Source organism: Strigops habroptila, chromosome 1 (genome assembly GCF_004027225.2).
Source record: "Strigops habroptila isolate Jane chromosome 1, bStrHab1.2.pri, whole genome shotgun sequence".
In the NCBI taxonomy this organism is placed as follows: Eukaryota; Metazoa; Chordata; class Aves; order Psittaciformes; family Psittacidae; genus Strigops; species Strigops habroptila.
This window is the reverse complement of record NC_044277.2, coordinates 102,050,607-102,070,310: the sequence shown is the minus strand read 5'-3', so window position 1 is coordinate 102,070,310 and position 19,704 is coordinate 102,050,607. Positions and strand designations below refer to the sequence as shown.

Genomic DNA, 19,704 nt, shown 5'->3' with positions numbered 1-19,704 from the left:
CAAAGCTATTGTTTAAAGCTAAAAGGCCCAATTCAGTGGGTGCTGAGATTCTTGTCCGAGATGTAGGTGTGCAGGAGGAGTGTTTAGCAGCCTCAGTTCTGAGAAAGTCTTACTCTTTTGTTTATATCAGTAGCAGCTGAAATCACTGTCATAGAGAAAATACTCCATGTCTCTTTCGATCAGGGGATTTGTAATAAATGGAAATAGAGAAAATTGCAAAGAAACATTTAATCTTAAAAGATCTTATGCATTTATGGAACTGTGCAGATCCAGTTTCATAAGAAGTCACAAAACCTCAAACTTTTGGTAGCTGAAATGAGTATCACAACTCGTGAGTATAAGGAAGAAATAGCTAAAGAAGGAGCATAGCCAGCTATAGTAGTAACTCACCTCTTCATTCCTTTCAGCTAGACAAACCTTGCTTTCTTGCATACTCCATTGTGCTGGCAGCTGACACAGGTTTTGAATCTTAAAGGTTTGTAACACACTCTCACCCTGCTTAATCAAACCTAACTGGAGTGATGGAACATCAATATGAAGAAGTGGACCCTAGGACACAAGGAAACAGATGTCAGAATGGACACTTCTGGCAAAACTGCCTAATTAAGAAGGATAAATTATCTAAGATTAACATTCAATTTCACAGAGAACAGCAGAAAGCAAATGCATTGCGTGTAATGCAGAAAAATTCTTATTGTCGTGGGAGTATCAACATTGCCTCAGTAGTTACTAGACACCAAAAATACCTCCTGTTTGTAAATGCTTTAGATTTGTCACACCTTTAAGATGCAAAAAGCTGTATATGGACAATGGCCAGGCCCCACAGCTAGTTATCCTGTAACAAGGAACTGTTGCGTACCTTAAAAGCAGCCTCAACATGCAGCACAACAGGCTCTGTACAGGGTTCAACTTTACACTGCAGGTTACAGCTGATGGACCCAGGTCTGCTTCCAGTAATGAGCAGTTCAAATTCACAGCATTTATTCACATCTAGAAAAGAAAAGTTCAGGGTCCTGCCTCACCATTTTGCAAAGAAAAAGAAACCACCTGCTGCAAGCCTCTTCTTGAAGCTCCTGGAACCAAATGAAGTCTCCTGCTGGCTCCAGTTGCACTATAGTGCTCTGTGACTCTTCCACTCCTACCAATTTAAGTATTTCTGTCATTAATTGTTGCTTGCAAGTCACAGAAGCTTTACCTATGATGCCAGTATGAGGTTCAACTTCCATGATGTCACAGGACACAATTTTCTCCCATGTGTACTTGATCAGTGATTTGCTGTTATTCCACATCTAAAACAATTAAAGTCCATGAGACAATTAGTGTACTGTAAGCTGCAAACCAGGTATTGCAAGTCTTACATCACACACTTTGCAAACTCTAACCATATGCTCGTCACCACTAAACATTACAACCTAATAATACACCTTGAATCTAGCTACAATATACTGTATCTTCACCTGTGTTTTAACATAAACTGCACACAGTAGGAGTGGAAAGGCACAGAACTTCACCTAACCTCTGATTTGAACAGTACTAACCCAGTGCCATGCACTGGTATTTTCATGATAATGCTGTATCCTCCCTTTCCTTTCTCCTCTGATGTAAAACAAGGACAAGAGAAGTGGGATTCACCTGACTGGATTTCAGGTGTCTGCAAAATAGATGCAAGAGCTACAACTGACCTCATGTCCTAGCATTCTTTTTACTGAAAATAAAGCCAACTAGTGAGTGCTGGGAGCAATTCCTCCAACCTATTTTAACCTATAGGATGATATCAATCACCCCTTGGATGCTGCTAATGAGATCTCTGGGGACTAAGATAGCTCAGATGTGGAGATGTATCCTGAAAGCACTATGTGTAGTGAGATTATACAGCACTATATTTAGCACAGTGGCTATCTTCACACAGGTGAAAGTGTTTTCTGAAATCTGAAGAAAATCCATTCTTTCCAAAAACGTTATCCTATTTGAAGCCTTTTAAACCTTTCCCCTATTTTTCAAAAGTGTAACAGGACTTCTGAACTTTACTCTTTCTGCTCTTTCTTCTGAGAGCAACCTTTTTTTTTGCTGAAGGATCTGTTTGTGAGGGAGCTGTGAGCTCTCAAAATCTTTGGTCTGCTCTTCAGATCTATTCAGACATTATTTCTTAATTACAGCAAATAACATTGTTCCCTGAAGCACAATTATCTCTAAGCACAGTTTAAATTCTTCTAAGACTAAAAATCCAATTGGAAACTGTGAGGAATCTCATTATATTATCAGTAAATGACTTAATTACCTATACCACACATGTAGCAACACTGGATAACTGGAAAGTATGAAATGGTTGTCTTCAGTTGAAAAGGAACTTCTTGGAAGAGCAAGGATAAAACGAAATGCCAGTTAGCAGTATCTTTTAGAAAAAATGGGAAGACCATTGATGGGAAATGTCTTGCTGCCTGGCTCTAGTAACAGGCCTGTTTTTCACAAAGGAGTTCAAGATCAAAAGGATCCTGATATAGTGAAGAGGACACTGAGCAAGTGGAAAATTGCAGCAGCAATCTGTCCCATTATGGGACAAGTGGAATAAGGCCTAGTAAGCTGCAGCTTTTGTGCCTTTTGTAGCTCTTCCGTGCTTGCAGTAGTTCTTTGCACTAACAGTGCCTTTGTTTATGAGGTAATCTAATCATTCATTGGCTACTCCTCCCAACTGGAAAACTTTTACGCTACGGGAGTGACAAAGTGATAAGCAACAGGTTAGTGACCCAGAAAAACATTCAGAAGGGTAAAACTCTGTGGTATCACACTTGAGAGATGAAGAAAGAAGAAAGCCTGCTGCCTGGAGCATAGGGCTAAGGAGGCTTGCTAAGGGATTTTAGCACAGACCTTCCTGGAGTCATGGCATCTCTTAAAAGTATTTAAGAAAACTAAAATAACATGGATTGTATGATCTCTTCTACTAACACCTATGACATCTAGTGACACAAAGCGCATGATAACAATGAAGTCAAAAGCAAACAAACCTTAAATGTTTTCCTGATGTTTACACCAATAAAGTTTTCCCCAGGGATGATAATGGCGTATGGTTCCAGAAGAAGATGAAATGCTTCTGTTAGTCCTTTAACCTCTATTCCCAGTGCTATTACATCCTTTGTTTTGCATTCTGGGATGTTTTGAAGCATCTCATCTTTTACTAAACTTTTGGAGGAAATATGGTAGAATTATTAAGCATCTTAAACTGGTGTTCAAACTGGATCCCATCTTTTAATTGCCAGATCAAAACTAAAATCATCAAAAGTTTCTCAAGTTCAGGCTGCCCAGTGCAGTTAGCTCAGGAGGGGACAATTGAAAACTGGAAAAATTATGGTAGTTCTTCAACATACTCTAGTTGTCCCAGTCTATTCATGAATAAGTATACAAGTCACAGACAGCTCTGAAAAACAGTAATAACAGGAAAACCTGCTGGAAATCTCAGCAGAAAGCCTGGAATATGAACAGAGAAAATGACACTATTATCTTTTTCCAGGAGAGGTGCAGACCTAACTGGGGCTAAGGCCTGTGTTCAGACATGAGTTCACAGAGATGCTTTGTGCCACAATTAGTTGTGCAGACAAAACCTCTTGTTACTGTGAGTCCATCATCATCAGAAAGATGAAGAATCTTCGTAACTTACTGTAATAGCATAGCTAAAATGTGGCTAAACATTTTATCAGGGAATACTGTTTCTCAGCTTACCAAGGTGATTCTGGGATGTTCACCAGTACCATCTGAATCACACTGTGATAACTCTTCACCTACACAGATGGAGGAGAGGATTTTAATGTGAAGTAATCAGTTATGTTGAGGATTAAAAGAAGACCAGAGAATCATAGAATCACAGAACAGTTTGGGTTGGAAGGGACCTTAAAACTAACCCAGTTCCAACCCCCCTGCCATGGGCAGGGACACCTTCCACTAGACCAGGTTGCTCCAAGCCCCTGTGTCCAACCTGGCCTTGAACACTGCCAGGGATGGGGCAGCCACAGCTTCTCAGGGCACCCTGTGCCAGGGCCTTGCCACCCTCACAGGGAAGATTTTTTTTTCCTAATAGCTAATCTAAATCTCCCCTCTGTCAGTTTAAAGCTATTCCCCTCTGTCCTATCACTACAGGCCTGTGTAAAAAAGTCCCTCTCCAAATTTTCTGTAGGCCCCCTTAGGTACTGGAAGCTGCTCTAAGGTCTCCCCAGAGCCTTCTATTCTCTAGGCTGAACAAGCCCAGCTCTCTCAGCCTGCTTCCACAGGGGAGGTGCTCCAGCCCCCTGATCACCTTTGTGGCCTCCTCTGGACTCACTCCAATGAGTCCACATCCTTCTTCTGTTAGGGGTCCCAGAGCTAGGAGGTCTCAGAAGAGAGGAGGAGAGGGAGATAATCACCTCCCTCGACCTGCTGTTCATGCTTCTTGTGATGCAGCCCAGGACACAGTTGGTTTCTGGGCTGCAAGCACACAGTGCTGGCTCATGCTGAGCTTCTCATCAACCGAGACGGAAAAGTAGTTTACATTTAAAGGATGAATGCTCATCATTGGAGTACTAAGCTCTGATAAACAATATTCAAACTCTAGAGTTACTAAAACATGTTTGACTGCAAAATATTAAGCCAGATTCTGATCTCATGGTGTATGTATGGTTCCAAGAAAAATACTCATTTTTGACATGCCTGTTATTATTTCCCTAGTATATTGCATACTACGCACAAGCATCTGCAAAGGCTCCCCAAATTAAGTTCAGTACTTCTGTACTAATTCAAAGTTCCTTCTACTCTTCCATCATGGGAAAAGAAGATGCCCTCTGTATTCTAATAGGGGGGGAAAAAAGGAAACACAGAAGCAGGCCTTAAATCTGAAGAGCTTTGTAAAAGATTCACTTGTTTGTAGAGAGATATTAATTTAAGTGTATATGTTAATTCAATATATTTTTCTATGAACTAAAGTATTTAAAATACCCAGTTCGTTTCTCTTCTATACTTATTTGAGGTATTCCTATGTCCGTCAATCACCACAGCATGGGATATTCCCACTCTTGGGCTTACATTGGATCAAGTTTCTTTAATACAGTGAGCTCATGCTCCTTATTTACACAGACAGGGGAGCAGAAACTAGGACAACAGTCACTGGTACAGCTGCATTCAAACATGGTTGCACCCCTTTGCCCACAGCTGCAAGCCATTCTTTCTCTGCCAAACACTACTACTGTCCTCCTAATTTACCACACAGCTGTTCATAGGACCCATTTCAGCCCTGAAAAGCTACAGTTGGAAATAGTTTAAATAATCAGTTTGCTAACCAAACTTACTTAGGCTGCAGTAGCTATGGGGCACATCCCCAATGCAGCTTACTCAGCAGAATGGGAAGGGTTAGGAGACTGTGGAGGAGCTGATAGTGTGGTGGGGGGTGGCAACTTTACCAACCATCACAGCTGCAGCTATGAGGATGTGGCCATAGTTCCAGTGTAAAATTGTGTCAAGTCAGTACCAAAAATGACCAAATGAGATCAGCAACTGTCTCACATTTTGCAGTCAAAACATGTTTTCTTTTAGTAACTCTCTACATTTTGAACATTGTTTATCAGAGCATAGTACCAGCTAATTAAATTTCATTTAGAAATCTGCACAGCAAGGATTTTATGACTTGCATAAAAATACACAGCTGGAGTTTGTAGATAAGAAGGAATCACAAGTCATACCTCCTGTGGAGTGTAAGTGAGAATAAACTCATGATCTGTACAGGGAAGCAAAACTCCCTCCTCAGGATCTAGGAAGAAGGCTGACTCTGTGTCTCGGTTGTATTTGACCTTCATGGAGTCTGCAGTTTCTTCTGGTATTAATGGTTTCAGGTTGGGCTTCATTATCTGCCAGTAGAAAGGAAGTTCTACTTGGCTGCAGAGAAATCAATAAACAACAAAAAAGCTTTCATTAAAAAAACCTGATATTTGAGTAAAACATTGGGAGAAGCATAGAGTCAGAGTATATAAACTGTACAAAGAACACGCTAATATATGGAAGTAAATTATGTAAACATTTAATATTTGTTAACACTTTCTTGCCTTATTTAACCTGTCATGTAGTGCAACTTCTAGGAAACTCTACAATACTTTCAAGAATCTGAGAGCAACAGAACCATTCCTGCTGATACAAGTATGTTTGCATTAGATCATTGCTGATGATCTATATAACATTCTGAATTTAATCCAAGTGCAAGATATGGTCTTCAACATATCAACAAACACAGGGGCTCCAGCTAAGATTATAGCAATGGCTCTGTAATATTCTCTGTAATCCAGAAAAGGCTGCTCAACTAGGTTGCTTCAGCAGAAGTGTATTCCATAGAATGTCTTCATGGGTTTTAAAAACTCGCTCATGCTGACCTCAAAAACTTTGCCTTACTAAGGGGAGGAAGGATACCAGAATTTGAAAGTATCAAAGTATCTGAGTATCGATGACAAAACTGAACACATACAATTTCTTGTAGCACTTTCTATAGCAGAAGAAATTTTTCTCTTTCCTGCTTCTGTGGAGTTCAGTCTCAGCCTGCCCAGCTTTGTTCATACAAATGTTGACACCAGACGTGCAGGGACTGCTGTCATGGTTATAGCACAGAAAAAATGTAGAAATTGGCATAGTCACATCCTTCATCAATTTACAGCACCCAGTTCACTGAATCACACTTTCTTTACCCAAACAGCATTCTGTTCTAGCATTATGCATGCGTGTTTTCCAGGCCTCAAAAAAACCTTTCAGAAATTCAAGCAGCAATTTACATTAATGTATCTTAAACTAGCACTGACCGCCCCTCACTGCTTTGATGATCTGCAGCCTCTAACTACTGCAATCATGCATATTAGTGTACTTCTATTATTGTCCAACTGATCTGGATCAAAATTGGGATGCCATTACATTCAGTGCAATTTAATTGTATATAGAGACATATTCCTCGATTTCAAATAGAGTTTGGATTTAAATCTATTAGGACTCAATAGTAGGAATCAGGTGGAAAATCTAACGTAAGCTAGTTACATTGGACTCCCATTTTAATCAGTGGAGATCCAGTGGAGTCCAAAATACATTATGCCTTGTTCTATGGGAGATGTTTACAGTCAGAATTGGATTTCCCTGCACTATAAAGGAAAAGAGTATAGAGTGCTTAGCTCGGTTACACAAATATGCATTATACACACCAAAAGTTAGATAAATCTCATCTGGATGACCCTGTTAAATATTTCCTGCAACCATCTATATTTATAAATCTTCTGGAGTTGCAGGTTCATATATATGGGAGCAAATATATTGACCTTGGCAGTGTATGAACTAAATGGTATTGCTAATGGTTGCCATAACATGTGATCTGTGTATGATGTTCCTGCTTTTACAAACATATCCTTAAAGCTTAATTACTAAACAATGGAGCAAAATGAAGCAAGGCTTCTGTACAAAGGTTATCAAGTGCATATCAAGTTCCCCAGCTTGAGAGAGTATGGTATCACAAATGAGATCCTGACCAGTATGTTTACATTGCAGACCATTATTCTATTAGTAGTAGCTACGTACGTAGAGTTTCTTATAACCAATTTCTTCTCCTTGGTGGTGTGTGGGTTTTGGGGGTCAAATCGTATGAGATGCTGCGCTGTTGCATCAGTAGCTTCACCAGGTTTGGGTTTGCTTTCTCCACCCATGACAAATAAAAGCTCCAGAGCTATCAGCTGTCCAACCCCTTGAAGAAATAAGTAGGTATTACTGTATACCATCTGGCTATTAACATTGTTCATTTTACTCATTAATGGCTGTGGCTGGCTTTTGCTATTACTGATAATACCTGGTGTTTCCTTAAATTTCAGAGCCCCAACGTGTTAATCATACAATATTTTCCTGGTGTTCTTTATCAACATATATCAGTACGGATCTTCTCTTCACAAATTTAACAGATTTGGATTTCAGGGCCACAAGCTCAGCTCACTTACATCAGCATCCTTTCACTGAAGTAAGCAAGGTGCTTGCAATGGTTGATAATGTTCTGAGATGTCCCAGGTGTTCTGAGCAGTGTATTAAAATAAAAATAAGCAGCAAATGCACCACTTAAAAAATTCCAAAGAAAATACCTGTAATAGTGATTAAACAGATGACAAATCAAGCCTAATATTTTAGTACTCACCATTACATTACAGGACAAGCACTAAAATTTACAAGAATTTCAACTGGTTTCATTAGCTAATCCAAAGACTGCCTCTTTTTCTCAATACCCTAATCCAAGATGTGCTCCAAATTTACTTCACAACCAAATGTATTTCTGCCCTGTTAAAGCTGATGCTTTGTAGTTTGACATATTACTGATACAAAGTCTAAGAAATTAATTACACCTGAGGTTTTCTTTTCTGCTACTTTGTGACATTTTACATTTGGATTTTTGGCTACAGTAGGCAGCCAAAGAGCTCAGTGCTTTCTGAATACAGTGTACTTCATGCACTGGAATGGAGCAGTAATAAAAACGTTTAGCATTTAACACCATCACAGGACAAAGTGTTTGGCTGATCCAATGATGCAAAATATTACCATCGCTTCAAGCCATCAACCACCACTCACATTAACTATCTATGGTGTTAGAAATGCAATCTCTGAAAGGTGCTAGAAACAAACCTGTGACTGTAACATCACTGTCTTGGCAATTGTCACAAACAATGGTGTATGTCTGCCTGGAGACTTCTGGAAAAGAAGGAAAAAACACTACCTGAAAGAGAAAAGCAAAATAGCAATGACTGTAACTGATTTATCTCTGGGAAGTAATAAACTTAAACTCATAAATGTTCACTAAAAGACAGTTGTAGTGATTAGTTATTAAATCTTACATTTGCAAGAAACAGAATCACAGATCCTTAATAAAAACCAGAAAGAAATAGCTGTTTTCTGGGTCACTGAACTTACATGCATGTACATGGATGGTCATCAGAAGCTGCCTTTGTAGCCACTGGAGATGCAGGCAGCTTCCTGGCTTAGTTGAATGAAATGAACTCTCAGAACTGGATCCGCCCTCAATCACTTACTGAGTAATGCCACTGTTGCCTTTCAAGCCACAACAGTGCAAGCAGGGCAACTGCTGCATACCCTCCCTTAGTTCCAACTCAACAAGAATGGTCCAGGGGCCAAAACCTTTAACTGATTCTCCTATCTGTTATCCATTGCCACCTGCTAACCCAACCCATCCTAATCTATCTCCTCTTTCTCTCCCACATGTGCCTGGCCCTGCTAAAGCAATGCACCTGGGAAGACAGAGAGGAGGAGAAACATTTCTTCTTTATCCACACCTGCCTGACCCATTCCTTTCATCAACAGCCAGGAGGCACTAGCAAAAGCAGCTGAAGGCTAGCCACACTCTCCATATCATTCTTCTCCCCATAGTGATCTGTATTAAAATGTGACTCACATCAGACAAAACAGTGGTGGCAACTATTAATGCACACCTACTGCAGGATCTTTTTAAGAAAAGAGCACATCATAAGTAAATGATTTGTACCTGTTACTTGAAAGACTTTTTTTTTTCCCTGAAAAGACTTTCTTTTTTTCCAAGGAAGCTCAGAAAGGAAACGTTTCTTGGACTTGAACCCCGGCTGGTATGAATCCTAACAGGATTCTTAGTGTGGGGAAAATCTGACTGGTCTCTGAGTGGCTAAGCAAGACTTGGAAGTTCAATAAAAGACTCTCCAGTAAGACTCACAACTGCAATTCTTTCAGCATAATTGCACAAAAGGATTTGAGCATTTTTGCTCACACAAACCCAAATCCAAAAAGTCCAGCCAAGATCATCTAAAATGATCTTGCTAGTCTCTTTGGTAAAGTACAAATAATTTCTATAGCAGTTGGTACTAACCTCTACTGTTGTATTCTGGCCTGGGGCTAGCTCAAACACAGGAGGGTGGATCCCAAAAGGATCTTGTATCACAAAACCATCAGTGGCAACAGCCTAAGTTGTTAAAAAAAAAAAAAAAAAAAGAACAAAAAGAAAGATTAAAAAATTAGATAGAGTTTGTTGTTTTTAAAACACAGGATTACCTAAAACAGGCAGGATACTACAACATCTCTGTTTTACCTCTTACCGTAATTTTTTTTCACACCTCTCAAAGCTCCATGCTTTATAATTACCTTGGTGAAAGCAGGAGGGAAGGTGCTGTCTCCAAAGACAAATGATAGTGTCAGGAGCCCTAATATTCATGTTCAGAGAAAAACAGCTCTGCCTGAGCACAGGGGCTCTGTTTCTCCATGCTTATGACTCACTCTGAGTTGGAACTGAGTTGGAACTGAGTAAAGCCTTTCAGTAGGGACATCCTGGCACATCAGCTGTCACTTCAGCCTTTTCTCCAGCACATAAAATGCCAATCTACCAGCCACATCTTATCTTTTTTGTCCATTTCATTTACATCTGTTTTGGGATGGAAAGCTAAAGACAGTGCAGTACTGGAGTGGACTGCAAGGTCTACAGGTGCAGCAAGGTCAGTAAGTGATATCTTTGGTGGGAAGGGGGAGGAAATCAGCTCAAGCAATGCTCAAACTGATTGCATTTTTATTTGCTTTAAGGGTAAAGTTAAAGTTCAAGCCAGTTGTCTTTTCCCCGATCTATGTCTGAGTTTACCCCACCACTGAGCAAGAAACCTTCTTTCAGAGGCAAGCCAGAGCACAAGCAGAAGGTATGGACATCCAGGGAGATTGGTCGTGAGGACAAACGTGAATCCCTGAGGGAGTGACAATACCAATGTCCCCATCAAGGCCTTATGACTTCTGTGCTAACATCCCATGACTAGTTCAAAAGGCCTTTGTGTCAGGGCACTGATACCATACCATGTCCAGTATTTCCTTTCTAATCACTCACCCTGAAATACGGAGATGGGCAGGCTTTCTTTGGCATTATAGAGAACTTCTCAGTTCTAACTCCCTCATTTCTGCACAAAATCATCATTACTTTTATTCCTCCAACAAGGCAGGGACCACAGTCTATAATACGAGGCACTGTAAAGAGTAACACAGAAAATCAGACTGCACAGACAGTGAAGGCCTGCCAGCTGCTTCTTAAATAACTCTTTATAGACAACATTACTGCATATGAATATGCTGGGGGCTGCCATCCTAAACCCCCTCATATTCTTTCCATTTGAAAGTTAAACAGTATAAGGAGTATATTTCTACATACATCTTACATTTTAATGGTGCTTCCTACTTAAAGAGTCTATTGAACGATAACAGAAAGTAAGATGTTTTTGAAACATGCTCAGTATAAGAGGAAAGGTGATTTTAGCAAAAATCAAAGCAAGTTTCTGCAAAAGCAATCCTGGTTGGTACAGCTGAAGCTAGAAATCTGAGAGGTGAACCCTGCAGGTATGTAATAATTAATAAACATATTTAATGTACCATTGAATGAATATTAATTAATAGCATCAAATGTTTATAACTAAATCATAATTCATTACTATTTAGGATAAGTAATTACAGTTAGGAATCCAGGAATCAACAACACACAAACCTAGATAAGTGGTTCCTGCTCACTCTTCTAATACAAGAACAAAAGATTAAGGAAAAAATTGACAGGATTACATTTTAATAACTAGTAGAACTATTATGAGTGAAAATGAAGTAGATATCAAAATATAGAAACTGCACTGCCAAGTTTGGCCACATTTGTTATGTGACATAAAATTGGAGACAGTCAAATGAAAAAAAAAAATCCTTTTAACTTTAGAGAAACTTAAGAATTGGACAGTACTGACATGTTAACACTGAAGGTGGTCTTTTAGCTTGGATTGGGATCAAAAGAGGTTCTGATACTTGAGTTTCCACTAACATACAGTCTTCATAATCTCCTGGATATTTAGGAGTAAATCGGACCGTATACTGGCACATCATCCCAGGAGCAATCAGTCCTCCCTTTCCTGGAAATTTTCCTTGGGGGGCGGGGAGAAAAAAAAAAAGCATGGAATTAAAAAAAATTAAAACCTCCTAAAGTTGGCGTATGTATGTATTTAGGATCACATCTCTTTCTGGAAAGGTGCCTGTAAACTCTCCCTATTTGTTGCCCAAGTCAAGCTGATAAAAATGAATAATCACAAAAGGCCTGCCAGTGTAATCTGTGTATGTGCATATCTTCCCCTCAACTTAAAGATGATTTTTGTGTCTGAAATATGCTTTTCCTAACTACAGAAAACAAAGAGAGGAGAAACCTAGCGAAATTACCCAGTTTTCCTCTACACAGGACAGCAAGGCTTACATGGGGGCATCCAGCTTCTTCTAAATATTCCTCCAATGTTGTGACTGAGATACCACAATCTCCTTAGGCAATCTGTCCCAGTGCCTAGCTATCGTACTACATATCCTCTAACCTAATCTTCCTTGCTGCAACTGGAGTATATTACTTCTTGCCCTCTTCCCCATAGTGGAAACTATGTCTGTTCCCAGATGCATTTTGGATAAGACTCAATCTAGGTATTCCATGGGTACATTTCAACCTAACTTTGAAAAATTTAATGTAAGTTTGTCTTCCTGAATTCCTCATTAGACCATTTGAATCTGCTTATGACTTGCATGTGAATGGTCCTAGAGACATAAGTCAGCCTTCAGTTTCTGAAGAACTGAGCACTATGGATAGCAGAAGCAAACAGAATGTCTCTGAAAAATCTTTGTTCAAGCTGATAAGCTGATAAATTAGATTTCTTATGTGTTAACATCTTAAAGGCAGTAAAAAGAATGCTTACCTGGCCCAATGGCAAATGCTGAAGTAGAGGGAGGGGTAAGTCTTACATAATGACATGTTGAAGTGATGTTCTGCAGCTCTATAGTCATCTTCATGTAAAAAGAAAATAAAATACTCCGTTATATTTATCATCATTCCTTGTAACGTTTGCAATTCCCCAGCAGTCCACTAGTAGTAACTAATTTATCATCACAACCAACTTAAAAACCTCAGTTTATTCAACGAAGGCTGAATCAGATACTACCAAAACAAAGTGGAGACTGAAAAAGGTCCCTTTTAGTTTTCACTGGTTAGTGCGTCAGTGGCATGTGTGAAAGAGTATCTTCAAGGAAGCTATAGGGTCATTAATTCAACATAAAGAAGAAACTCAGACTTTTGTTAAACTGCAGGAAGCCAAAAGATTGGCTGAGATATGTAGATAATGCTCCTCAGTAGTAGAATTAATTCTTTACAAAGAAGTGAGTTCTCACCTCATAAACCTGGCCAACTTCATAATCAGAAAACATAACAGTAGGTGGATTGGCAAGAAACACAGGAACAAATGAGGTATTGCTGAAAGAGAAAAAAAACCTGGAGACATTATCTTACTGCCCAGTTCTTTAAATATTGATAAAATGGGAAACTGTAAAATGTATCCCTCAGTAAGAACAAAATGTCATACAGACATACTTTGTTTCCTAAGTGACTACACAAATATTTAGCTCAAATATCTACTTCTAAATCCACAGTAATTCTATGGTGGAGCTCTCTCTGTACTCCAGCTCAGAATCAAGAAACTGTATATACTGCATACCCTTTATTGTCTTCTGCTTTCTTTCTGGCTATGGTTTGTTCCACTTTTTCTTGAGAAATGACAAGAGATTTGCCTCCATGAAGAGAATTTGGTGGGAAAAAGCGGGGGTTCTTCAAGTAATTCTGCCTTCTCTCAAGTTTGGCAAGGTAAGCATGCTCACTTTCTCCCTCAGCTTTGCACTTACTATCTTTCCAGGCCAGCTTCTGTGAGGCATTAGTTTTCTTTGAAAAACAAAGAGATCATGGTGCAAAATTAAACATGGCAATTTTGAGGATGATGAAAAAGGTATCTGTATATGTACAATTAAAGCTATATAGCATGGAAAATTCATACAGAAATATCGTGTTTCTCTTTTCTTAACAGATCAAATAAGTATTGGAGCCAAAACAATGATGCATTGATATTCACCCTTTGTTACAGCAACAGCAATAGGCCTTATAGTTCTGACAGACTAAAACAAATCTGTAAAATGTACCTTACTTATCTTTTTAGTCTGGTGGCTAGAGTCTGGAGTTGAAAGCAGAGTTAATGTGCTTAAAGACACATTTGGCAGTCTACCAGGTATTTTCTGTAGATGTGCAATCTCTGCAGGCATCTGGTCCCACAAGCGTGAAGAAACATGCTGTTTAAAAACAAATGTCTCTTTGACATAGCCAGGTTCTGATTTTCCTGCAATTTGAAGAAAAAATTAAGTCTATAAGAGAAAAACATGAATTATAAGCACTTATATTCGAAGCGTAGCTGTATGAACTTATTTTAGTTTTGTTGATGGTAAAAATATACTTCAAATCCTCTAGAATTTAATTTAAATTTATGATATATTTTCCACAAATGAAGCTTAGTGCTTTAATAATAAAGCTTTTAGAAATACTGAGTAAGCAAGCTACATACAAAGAAAGTTATGTTACTCTCAGAAAAGCTGCGTTAATCTTAAAAGTGAATGGAACTTAGAATGTCCTGTTCAATTTAGAAAAATATCTATGTGATGGACTTATGACAGTCAGAATGTTGACATAAACAGGATGTACCATCTAGTTCCATGTTTCTATTGTTAAGCAAACTCTGAGATGTTAGATTTTTGGCTTTGTTTGGAATTACAATGAGGTAAAAAAAAACCCAAACCGAAATCTTGGAATTTGTGACTAAGTTGATTGCTCTGAAATGTTTGCTTTGACTTGGCTGAAAAATGTCAATTTAATGATAGTAAAATCTTTCACCTTGGTTCACATGTCAGTAAAAGAAGTCTTGACATTGCCCAAAAATGATCTTCATTTGCAAATTGAACTGATGTATTTCTAGAACTGGAAAACTTTAAACCCAAAATATAGAATACAGTTTTGTTTCCCTGAAAATAGCTTTTAATGTAACTACTTCCCTTCCATCTGTATAGAGGATGGAGTTGCAGCTTTGTGTGAATGAAATTGAATAGAGGCAGAGCAGTCACAATTAATGTAGTTTTTGTGTTAGAGGGAAAGAACTATAAGCAAATGTGTGACCACCATTAAATTTCATGGTTAAGCACATTTAAACTCAATAATTTTTAATTTATCAATTTTAGTTTGACAATGTCTCTTTAGTGGAATTTTATGCTTTTAGTACTAGAGTCCCTTCTGTTTTGGCAGAAAACTATAAAAATATACTCAGATCTGCTACATCCTGCAATGATTAAATTCTTATAGAGCGTTCTAAAAAGTCTGGTTTATTCTGTGCTTTAAAAGTTACCTTTGGGTGCTCTAGTTACAGGAAATTTATCAGTGATGTAATCATCAGGGCAGGTTAAATTATTTCTTCTGAGAAGTTCATTATCCACAATCCACCTAAAACAGGATGCCACTGCAATAGTAAAACAAAGAAACAAACAAATAATGCAAAAGCTTAGTACCTTAAAATACACTAATACGCTATCTTGATTCATTCAAAGTAATGTTGTCTTTATAACGCATCACCATCAGGTAGTATTTTTGGATAGAGAAACAGTCTGGTATTTTAATCCCAAGAATTGGACATGCACCTCCACAATTCTAAATTGAGTTCAAACCCAGCTATGCAACCATTGGAGAAACACCTAATCTCTGTTCTTTGCTGCTACATATCAGGGTAATTAAGCTGTAATAAAGTTAGGCGGTAAGCCATTAATTGCAAATTTAACACCTTGAAAATGATCTGGTTGTTTAGTTTCTTACAGTGTTAAACAGACATCACTCTACTTGAATTTCTGCACGAAATCCTTTGACGTTGATGTATTGGTGTAATGCCAAACCAACTGCTCACTGAGTCTAGTGTCAGTCCTACCAGTGATTTAGACAAATGTGGCACTAGTCTCCAGGTACCATAAGCATGTAGTGGGGAGATAGTGTTTCCAGAATCCTCACCTGGTGGCAGTCCCATTTTGTGGAAATCTTCCCCCACATCTGCCTTCAGCACATTTAGGACCCTTTCTTCTTCTGCTTTTGCCCGTTCCTGGGCCTGAATGATGTTCTCTTCTGCTCTGTCAGCTTCTCTCAGTCGACACTTATACTCATCAAGAAGCTGTCAGGGGTATGGGTCAATGTAGACAAATTAGTGTAATTTGAGCTGTTAACATCTCCTTACAGATAAATGTTTTCTATTTGCCTTTCAGAGGTAAGTACAGGCAACTTGGTAAAACATCATTACTTTACAAGCATAAACTGGCCTGCTAAACCCATCATTTCTATCATTTAACTTGTGCTGGGTAAGAAGCACCGCCCAGGAAAATGTGTGAAAAATGAGGAAACCCTCTCAGGACAAGGGAAAGGTCTTCTACCTTCTGTGGGAGAGTAGCTATGGCACTGTATTTTGCCTATAAGTGTAGGAATAAATTTAAAGTCAACGTTCCCTCCTAGTTATTAGGAAGGTTTCTAAAACTCCAAAATATCCCAATAGTGACACTTCTCCTCAAATATTTTGGATCAGTCTACCCATTCTGGTAAGTGCTTTGCAAACACAAGTCATAAAGGAAAATCTTGCCTCAAAGAGGTATCAATGTAAGTTAAAGAGAGAATATAGCAAAGGCACAGAGACATACAAGACCAACAGCAAAAGAAACTGGCAGACACTGGTCTCAAGAGCATCTGTGGCCTGAGCTCTCCATAGAACTTTTCCGTACCAATATTTAACCTTTTGGCTCATTTAATAGAATTAAATAATTCTGTTTATTTTTTTAAATAGAAAGGCTAGAATGCGTCTCAGCTAAAATGAGATGCTTCCTTCTCTCCTGTTTATTCTGGGATTCTTTCACTGTCACTGGAATCTAGCATACAATTCCACCCCATGCCAAAGGTGATACCTAAAATGGATTAGATGGATTATGCCCTAAAAATGCCTGGGGTTTATTTACTTATTTTTTATTTCTGAAGATACAGAGCCTCAAGTGACTAGCTCAGCTGTCACATACACGTTACAGACATGTACTGTCAGTTGAAATGAATCTTATCCAAGCAGTCCATTTCAGGCATAAGTATTCACATTTATTATTCAGAACTTGTGTCCACCAATATATTCACAAATGGCTCAAAAGAAGTACAAAACTTCAGACTTCTCAGCTCTGATAACCTTTGAGGGAGCATGATGACACAGAATGAAAAAAAAATACCTGTTGTTCTAGGCATCCAGCAATAGCCTCTACCTTTATACACTGACAATATCTATCAGAGCAATGATTAATACAAGTGTTTTGCATTTCTACTGTTGATTTCGTCCAAGATTCCCAAACAGCGTCGCAAACGCTAACAGATTACGTGTCATAGAGCACCACTAAGCATATATAAATATTATTTGCAGCATCTGGTTTCAAAATGCAGCACATCAGAATAATTTATTGTAAGATAGGAACTCTAGTACCCTGACTAGCAGTTACAGGGAGTTGTCAGCCATTGGAATAGGCATCTAGAGGGCTACTGATTATACTCTGTGTCTGAAAAGCTGTCTGAAGCTGAGAAGATCACAAAGGAGCATGTGGTGAATGTTAACTTATATGAAAGGTTCTGTGGGAAACTGAGTTTGAGTAAATTTCCATTACAATGTCAGTTCTAGGATCCCCCTCTGTCTTTTTCTTTTATCTTATGAAGTAGCAATGAAAGCTGAACAGATCTCCAAACTCTGACTTGGTTTTGACTTGTACCTTCTGCAGCTCCTCAGTAAAACTCTCATGATAAACATTGTCTCCTCCTCGGGACTTGATCCAGTTTGTCTCCAGGTCTTCCCCAAAAACGTCTCCAGTGTACAGGTCCCCAAAGATGCTAGCCAGCAAGGGGGAGATGTCCTGAGAAAAGAAAATGAAGATGTTCATGCTTACGGCCAAAGATAGGATAGTATGAGATCCCTGGGCATGTGAAAATGGCTGGAATTAGCAAATGGAGAAGGAAAAATGGGGGAAAATGGCTGGGAAAGGTATCCAGGAAGGGCCCTGAAAGGGAACACACTGTATGTTTGCACATGAACACTGAGATGTGAGGGCATATAAGCGTGTAGATGTGAGTGTGTACACAAAGTCAGGCATGCACACAGGCAGTGTGCCTGTGCTGGCTGGCTGTTCATGCAGGCGATGGTGGTGGTCATAGTTCTCTGTGTTCACAGTGTGTATGTGCACAATGGTTTATGCAGGGATGTGTCCATATGGGGCTTCATGAGTGGTGTGTATGTGTGTGAGATACATCCCCTGCACAGTGTGTGTACCAGTCCTTGCGTACAACATGTGTCTGTGTGCCTCAGAGTGCATGCAGAAGGGTGTGTGTATGCCCATGTGCAGGTGTGTGCATGTGTGTAAGGCTGTTTGGGAGGGTGTGTTTGCAGAGGTGTGTGTGTGTCAGTGTGCAGGTGTGCCAGTGTGCATGTGTGTGCTTGCATATGAGGCTGTTTGCGGGTATGTGTGTGTGTGTGCAGGGGTGTGTGTAGGTGTCTGTGTGTCTGTGTGCAGGGGTCTGCATACATGTTGGGCTGTTTGCAGGGGAGAATGTGTGTGTGGGGTGTGTGTTCGGGGAGTGTGTGTGTCTGTGCATGCATGTGAGGCTGCTTGGGGGTGTGTGTGTCAGTGTGCATGTGTGTGCACACGTGTGAGGCTGTTTGCGGGGTGTGTGTGCCGTGCGGCCCTGCCCGCTGCCTTACCTGCGTGCAGGGCTGGAGGCTCCGCTGCGCCATGGCGAGGCTGGCGTCCTGGCCGGCCCGCGTCCCTCAACCGCCCGCCGCCTCCTGCCGCAGCCCGGCCGCGCCGCCGTTGCTGGGCGACCGTGCGGGCCGCGGGGCGGGGGAGCCGGCCCGGGAGCCGAGAGGAGGCACCCGGGGGCTGAGCTCCGTCCGAGGGATCGGGGTGGAGCCTCCACTCCCCTTCCCGGGCGTCCTCACCCCCCACACCCCCGGCCGCCTTTCGCCTCTATGTCGCTGTACTAGCGCTCTTGGAGGGCTGAGGGCGATGGGGAGGGTCGCACCCCGTTTCTGCCCGGCCAAAATAGTTACTTTTTGTGCTCTTTTAAAGCAGCGGAGCTGTATGAGTTAATAAGAAACGAAACAAAATGTTGACCTGAAACTTTTGAGGGGATTTGGGCTTTCCGGGAGGCTTGCCTTGCCCCTCCCCTGGTGTTGGGCTCCACTGCAGGCCGTGAGATAGGCAGCTGAGGGAAGAAGACAAAGCCTGTCCTTCTTCCCCAGCTGCCACAGGCTGCTCGCCGAGGCAGGGCTCATCCCCGCCGCCGCAGCCGGGCCGCGAGGGCTGGAAGTTGGGGTAATTCATCATCAGCCCCAGAAGCCATCCACTTTCCCTCAGCCTGCCGGAGCGCCCTGGCTGTGTACGCCCGTTGCTAACAACAGCCGCCTGCTCCTGCTGCAGCGGGGGATGTTCTCCTTAAAAACCATCCTGGCGGAGCTCTTTCTGCTTGTCCTGCCTCCTTTTACCCCCCCCCCCCCCTTTTTTTTTCCATCTTGCTCTGGGTGAAGGAACCAGAGTGTGGGCCCCGGGGCTTCCCCATCGCTGTGGGGGTCATTGGCCTCCACCGCGGTTTGCAGGGGTTGGGAGCGGGTAGTGTTACTGCCCTCTGATGGTACTTCATGGAAAATAACCATCGCAAAAGCAATTATAATTCACCATCCGGTGTTGTTCCATGAGAAACAACGAAAAGGGAAGGGGGGGTGGTTAAAAAACCGATTTTTGTAGGCTTGT

At 40.6% G+C, this 19,704-nt stretch overlaps 1 protein-coding gene across 3 annotated transcripts in view; it reads right to left on the bottom strand.

Annotated features, from left to right (window-relative positions):
- The window catches only part of DLEC1 (DLEC1 cilia and flagella associated protein), a 41,974-nt gene extending 23,155 nt beyond the window's left edge, over window positions 1-18,819 (bottom strand). For all 3 annotated transcript variants that reach the window (XM_030489569.1, XM_030489578.1, XM_030489588.1), the window contains exons 1-19: window positions 18,657-18,819; window positions 17,674-17,814; window positions 15,905-16,061; window positions 15,255-15,365; window positions 14,008-14,201; window positions 13,533-13,753; window positions 13,210-13,291; window positions 12,741-12,828; window positions 11,760-11,933; window positions 10,868-11,004; window positions 9,872-9,964; window positions 8,644-8,734; window positions 7,561-7,723; window positions 5,700-5,892; window positions 3,715-3,773; window positions 3,003-3,177; window positions 1,196-1,289; window positions 860-990; window positions 391-549 (exon numbers count right to left, since the gene is read on the bottom strand). In XM_030489569.1, coding sequence (XP_030345429.1) covers window positions 391-549; window positions 860-990; window positions 1,196-1,289; window positions 3,003-3,177; window positions 3,715-3,773; window positions 5,700-5,892; window positions 7,561-7,723; window positions 8,644-8,734; window positions 9,872-9,964; window positions 10,868-11,004; window positions 11,760-11,933; window positions 12,741-12,828; window positions 13,210-13,291; window positions 13,533-13,753; window positions 14,008-14,201; window positions 15,255-15,365; window positions 15,905-16,061; window positions 17,674-17,814; window positions 18,657-18,689 — 2,496 coding nt within the window. In that variant the 5' untranslated portion in view covers window positions 18,690-18,819. The remainder of the gene's footprint in view (window positions 1-390; window positions 550-859; window positions 991-1,195; window positions 1,290-3,002; window positions 3,178-3,714; window positions 3,774-5,699; window positions 5,893-7,560; window positions 7,724-8,643; window positions 8,735-9,871; window positions 9,965-10,867; window positions 11,005-11,759; window positions 11,934-12,740; window positions 12,829-13,209; window positions 13,292-13,532; window positions 13,754-14,007; window positions 14,202-15,254; window positions 15,366-15,904; window positions 16,062-17,673; window positions 17,815-18,656) is intronic.
- Between the last annotated feature and the right edge of the window lie 885 nt (window positions 18,820-19,704).